This window comes from Vigna radiata, unplaced genomic scaffold (assembly GCF_000741045.1).
Source record: "Vigna radiata var. radiata cultivar VC1973A unplaced genomic scaffold, Vradiata_ver6 scaffold_214, whole genome shotgun sequence".
Lineage (NCBI taxonomy): Eukaryota > Viridiplantae > Streptophyta > Magnoliopsida > Fabales > Fabaceae > Vigna > Vigna radiata.
Window position 1 is genome coordinate 237,688 of NW_014541782.1, and position 6,630 is coordinate 244,317.

At 31.6% G+C, this 6,630-nt stretch overlaps 1 protein-coding gene across 1 annotated transcript; it reads right to left on the reverse strand.

Annotated features, from left to right (window-relative positions):
- Positions 1 to 594: 594 nt before the first annotated feature.
- LOC106778139 (ras-related protein RABA1b) lies at positions 595 to 3,968 on the reverse strand. The gene is made up of 2 exons (XM_014666053.2): positions 3,639 to 3,968; positions 595 to 1,321 (listed from the first exon to the last, which is right to left on the reverse strand). The coding sequence occupies exons 1-2, from the start codon at positions 3,857 to 3,859 to the stop codon at positions 889 to 891; spliced, it is 654 nt and encodes a 217-aa protein (XP_014521539.1). The 5' UTR covers positions 3,860 to 3,968; the 3' UTR covers positions 595 to 888.
- Positions 3,969 to 6,630: the final 2,662 nt, after the last annotated feature.

The following is a 6,630-nucleotide window of genomic DNA, read 5'->3' on the forward strand; positions in this document are numbered from 1 at the left end:
CTTATAATAATGTTTCTAAGATTCTTGTGAGATATCCAAATCTCTTAATGCCAAAGTGGCGCTTAACTATATAATCGCGTTTCTCATTTATAATGATTTTTTTTTTTGGATGAGAGAAAAAAAAATAATAGAAAGGAACATATATAACAATGATAAAAATAAAATATATATATTTTAGATACATAGAAATAATAAAATAATTGAGTGAAAGAACTTGTCTTCACTCTTTTAAATGAGTAGAAAAAAGAGTAAATATAAGTGAATTATATAAAAAATACTTTGATTGTATATGTTTTTCATTATAATTGTATTCTATCAATAAATTATATTATAAAACATTTCAATCTTGTATTTTATGAAAATTATGTAAATCATCATTTTCAACATGATTTTAACAGAGTACAAAAATTTATAACTTTATAATGATTTAGTCTACTACTTTGTCATAAAATTATTTATTGCTTTAAAAAGTTATATATAGTTTTTTTCCTATTTGTGTCCCTGTATATGTAGTCAAAGAAAGGTGTTTGAAACTTATTTCCATGATTACGTGCGTGTTGAAGCATAACCACATAATATAATACTACACAAAACTTTAAATGAAACAATAGCTTCAATTAATTCCAAGCTTGAACCTCTTTTTGATGTGAAAACATTTCAAAAACAATAATAATAACAGCACTAATACAACAAGACTAGCAATCAACTTTCTTCTCCAGCAGCTCCTATTGAAACACCAAACTTAGTTTTTTTAAGGTTACACAAATAGTCTAACAAGCTATGACATTAAATTTGACTTTTCTTCTAGTTCGTATTTCTCAGAATATTACACGTACAACAGAGCCGATACCAACCAATTGAACAGCTATGTTTTCCAACTTCAGAACCTCAGCTTGAGCAGCATCCAACTCTCTTCAAAGCAGAGACATCATTTTTGAGGTCAATTTTCTCCCCTTTTGCAGGCACAGATGCAGTTCCATTCTCAGCACCTTCTACTGCTTTCTTGCTAACAATGCGGTAGATTTGTGTCAGAACTTCAGCAAATGCATTCTCTACATTGGTGGCCTCCAGAGCTGAGGTTTCCATGAAGTAAAGTGATTCTTTCTCAGCATACGACTTCCCATCTTCTGTTGTCACTGCTACCAGGTGCCGAAGGTCTGATTTGTTTCCAACAAGCATCACCACAATGTTAGCATCTGTGTGGTTTCGCAGCTCTTTCAGCCATCTGTCAACATTCTCGAATGTTGCATGCCGAGTCACATCGTACACCAGAAGTGCACCCACTGCGCCGCGGTAGTATGCACTGGTGATCGCACGATACCTACAAAGAGAAACACTGTGAATCAAAAAGATGCAGGTTTGTGGGAAGTCTGGTTAACTTGATACATGTGATTAACCCAAAAAAACAAACAAACATGGCTTGTTAAACAACCACGTAGAATCGCATTCATTAAGGTGATGGCAAGAGAACAGAAACCAAGAGGACACATTTGTTTCGAACTTGAATAAGACTGCAAGACCATATCCAGCACTTGAAAGTAGGATAATCCATATTAGATCATTCTTTTCCACAAAGAGGGTCAATATAAAGTCAGTGATGCATGCAGTAAAAATTCAACAATACTTTATTCTTATCAGTATAGGTGATGCTTATAAGGGTTTTGGTTGGGAGAAAGGGGAGAAATGCAGAGTTTCTTTCAAGGAAATCTTGATGAAGAAAGAGTCACAGTTTGTTGAACATTTGAAGGAAATAATTGACAGTAAATAGAACTATGGGCCAAAATATTGAAAGTGTAAAATAAACTTTTAGGTTAAACTACTAAGTAGATCATTGAACTAATTTTAAAATTTCAAATAGGTCCCTAAACTTTTGTTTTTATTGGATCCCTAAACCAAAAAAGCAAGTCCCTAGGTTAGTTTTTTGCAGCTTGAAACTGCTAGAAAATCACAATTTATGGCAGTTTAAGAAACCCTGGGAACTTGACTAAAAATGGCATGGTTAAGGAACCTAATAAAAAAAGTTAAAGGGACTGCTTGAAAATTTCCAGAGTTAAGGGGCTTACTTAATAATTCAACCAAATTTTCACCATCATGTTGGTTGTTCAAATTGGAATAGTTTGTAATGAGTACAGCAAGGATGACGATGAGTGATTAAAATATCATTGGTGTGTCAGCCTAAAGCTTACAGATACAATTTTCCTTTAGTATAAAACAGAACTTGTTCATTATTCTATAAGGCTCAATAACCTCACTAGAGTTTCCACAAAAATGGAATGATGCCAACAAGGAGTATGATTAATTACTCAAGTACGTAGCCCAAGAAGAAGGTCAGAAATTAACTTTTCAAGGGACCTTTCAGTCCATACAACATGTATTAAATGAAATACTCTATTTCTATTAGCATATGCTTAATCAAGGCATGCTTGATTTTATGTGCAAAACCAGGCCAAAGTTCATCTGAGATCACATATGATAAAAATCCACACATATATACATCTTTCAAACCCTTCCCGAGCTATAAGGTAAAAATGAAAAAGCTAAAGTTCAGCATATTTACCCATAGAAGTAAGACCTAAAATGAAGAAATTTGCACAATAATTCCAAGGTCAGATCACGAAGAGAATAATTCTAAAAATAAAATCATAGAAAATTTTTAAGTTTTGCACATTGGGAATATTCACTTACAGACAAATAGAGTATAAATAGTTTAAGTTATCAGTATTGTATTTTCAATAGCAATCAGACAAAGACAATACGACATTGAACCAAATAGTGAAAAGAGAAATCACTGATACACAACAGTAGATAGCCTTTTCTCAAGGAGAAAACCATACAATGATGAAGCATTAATTTTGCATGAGCCATTACAAGATCCAAATGTAGTGCAAACTACAAACTACAATCTAGTCAGAAATCAATTAGTTATTAGTCATGTTCAACTGAATTCAGTGCCCCTTCCAATTCAATGCATTTCAAATTCAAGTGCTACACAAATTTCTATTTAGAGGCTTTACGAATCACTAGTTTCAATCGCACACCATCATCGAATTCAATGTTGAAACCCCATTTAACAAATTTGACCATGTCAACACTCGGACACAAAATGCCAAACTCATAAAATAACACGGAACACATCATCAGGAAATAATCTATTCCCATTTCACACCAACAGCGCATCAAAGAATGACACCAACAACATCTGGTTCATCCCATTTTCTAAACACCACATCGTCACGCCGATCTCAAAAACAAAAAGTCTTACCGACTCCACAAACCAAATCTAGCACAAGACAAGCAACAAAACTCACAAACCAAATTGGCTGATTCCTGAAACACACACTTCACTTACCCTTTTTTAACACCAATTAACAACTCATTCACATTATAAAAGTTAAAGCGAGCTGCCACACTAGATCACGATCCACCCAATTACACTTCACTTCACAACAAAAGCCCAGTTGTGCATGCGCAAAACTAGATCCAGCCAAGTAAACCAACCCTTGAAAAATAACTTTTTTTCCCCATAATTGTTGACCATTAAAAAGTAGGGTTTTTGAATTGAAACCGGTGTACCCATTAGTGTGTTAAGCATGATCTTGCATTGTGAGAAGGGGAAGGAGATATAGAAGGGGCAAAACCTTTCTTGGCCTGCGGTGTCCCAGATCTGGGCCTTGATGACTTTGGAATCGACGTTCAAGGTGCGAGTGGCGAACTCGACCCCAATGGTGGACTTGGACTCCAAGTTGAACTCGTTCTTGGTGAAACGAGAAAGGAGGTTGGACTTGCCGACGCCGGAGTCGCCGATGAGGACAACCTTGAAGAGATAGTCGTAGTCGTCGTCCGCTCTGTAACCCGCCATTGGTGGTGCTGCTGCGTGTTCTGTTGTGTGCTGTGAATGGAAAATAATAAGCAAAGCGAAGGAAAGAAGAGAGAAGTGAAAAGAAGAGAAGAAGAAAAAGCAGACTATGTGAAAACAAAATGCTTAAAAAAGCGCCACTCACTCACTCACTCATCAAATCATTTTTTTTTTTTTTCTTTTTCTCTTTTGTCTTTGTTTTGATTCCCACCAAGGGTGTTTCACTTGGGTTGATAGGAGGTGATCGGGGAAGAGTCATTTAGTGGATTTGAAAATAATATTTTTTTGTTGTTTATTTGAGTGAATTTGGAGGTAAACGAGAATGAATTTTGAAGTAAATTTTTTTAATTTGTCATAAAAACTAAATCTTAAACCAATTCTCACAAACTTTATTTCAAAATTCACTCTCCTTTACCTCCAAATTCACTCAAATAAACAACAACAAAAATTACTCTCAAATCCACTCAATCATTCTCTTTCAATCACTTCCGATCACCCTCAGGTGAACACACCCTAATAGGTGATATTAGTCTGGTTTTTCGATTTTTGATTTTCTCTTTTTTTTTTTTGAAAAAAAAAATTAGTTAACACAATAAATAATTGGGACAAAATTAATTTTCTTTTAAAATGATAAAATGAAAGTTTATGTTAGATTATTATTTAGCGTATAATAAGGAGGTTTAACTCTCTTAATTGAAAGTTAACTGAATCATGTGTGTGTTGTAAATATCTGATTATTGGTGTCGTATTTATCTTGTTGCTTAGCATTATGTTAATACAAAATGTTTATCATATTCTGATTGGTAAAGAAATGTTTCAATAATAAGAAATAAACTAGTTTAATTTATAAAAGTGTTAATTCTTTAGGTGTTTTTGAGTATGTTTATAACATCTAACTTATTTATTATGTCTTTCGAAATTATTTTATTGTATTAAGTGAAAAAAATTATAAAAAAAATGCAACGTTTATCATATTTTTATAACATCACAACACTCCAATTAAGAAGTTTGGTCATTATTTTCATTTTTAATTAAGATTGTTGAAAGTGTTTTTGAAGAATTTTTTAACGACTAATTTATGTTCAAAAACCATTCCACTATGTTAAGTAAAAAAAAATGTTAAAAAACATAAAGTTTATCATATTTTTATAACATTCAAAGCACTGTAATTAAGGATAAAAAGTAAATAAATGTTATTAGGTGGAACAAAATTTTAAAATAAATAATTCCAAAACTTTTTTTTATAACTTACAAAAAAAAGTTATTACAATTAAATTTTGTGCAATTAAATTTATGAAATATAATTTTACAAAATTCAACCAGAAATATAAATACTATTTCATCTTATATACATATAGTTTAAAAAAAAAAAATTATCCTCCTAATTTATTATTAATTTCGAAAACAAAGTATTATTACAAAATCAAAGAAATAAAAAGTTTAAACCTAGAAAATATTTAATCATATACTTCTAAATATTTTAGAGATGTCAAAATGGGTCACAACTCGCGAGCCAATCCGGCTCACCATGGGTTCGGATCGGGTTGAGTTTAAAAAAATTGTATCTTTTTATACGGGTCGTGGTTGGCCGGGTTGGCCCACCAACCCACACACCTAACTTTATTTTATTAAAATTTAATTTTAATTTTATAAAAAAATATTTAGTACTATTTTTTTGCTTGAAACAATTATTTAAGTTTTCTATTTTCAAAATTAATTAAATACTTATGTTGGGATGAAATTTTTTAGAAGTGAAATTTGTTTAGATTTAAATTATAGAATTTTATAATTATTTTTATTTAAAAAAATTGTATTTAAGTGAGCTAGTGAGCCAACCAGTTTATCCACCAACCCGTGGTGGGTCGGGCCGGGTTAAAATTTTTCTAGCTCGTTAATAAATGAGCCGAGTTGGATTGACTCACTAAGTGACCAACCCGTGGTGAACCGGGTCGGGTCGAGCCGAGTTACCCGTTTTGACAGCTCTAAAATTTTTCATATTCATTTTTTTCTAAAAAAAACTTAAAACAATTAAAAAAATATTAACACACTACTTTTAATATATTTAAATGATTTTATATTTAATTTTATTTTCCTTTTTCATTATTAATTTTTAAATGCAATTTGAAAATAAAAAAAAACAAATAAAAAATGAGATAGAAACTGAAATTGTACATCTCCCTACAACATTTAAGTGAACATACACTCTCTATAACTTCTTAATGAAAGTCATCAAACTTCTGATAACTTTTAATTTAAATTGAATGTTGTCTTATCCCCATACAATTTTCTATTGGAAGTCGTCTTACCTCCCACATTTTTTTTTTTTGTGAAAAGTAAAAAGGTACATCAAATTGTTGAAGGTACGCATCTCCTTCATTTAAAATCATTATTCTTACACAACTTGTCTATGTCCCATAATTTTTTGAAATTTACTTATTTTCATAATTTTCTTGACAAATGTGTCTAATTACATAAAAAAATAACGAGTTCTAAACATGCTTTATCATCAAATCATCAAGCTTATAGTACAATAACTTAACATATGTAGGTGTGGTAGTTGCTTCTTGAAATTTTGCTCTACAACTATAAAAGAGATGTAATAGTTCTATTCTTAATGGCTCATCATACTCAGTAGAAACCTCCTCTAAAGGATCAAGAAGTTTATCAACCATTGTTTTTACAATACCATGATAAATGACTTCCCAACTTTAACCATTTTGAAAGGCATATGCAAAGCATAAGCATTTGGTTGTAGAAATTCAGTAGTCATTGTC

Bases quoted from the DNA above. Each gene is read 5' to 3' on its own strand.
- LOC106778139 (XM_014666053.2), bottom strand. From the start codon at position 3,859: ATGGCGGGTTACAGAGCGGACGACGACTACGACTATCTCTTCAAGGTT. The intron at 1,322-3,638 runs GTTTTGCCCCTT...TTCTCTTTGTAG, and splicing joins GACACCGCAGGCCAAGAAAG to GTATCGTGCGATCACCAGTG.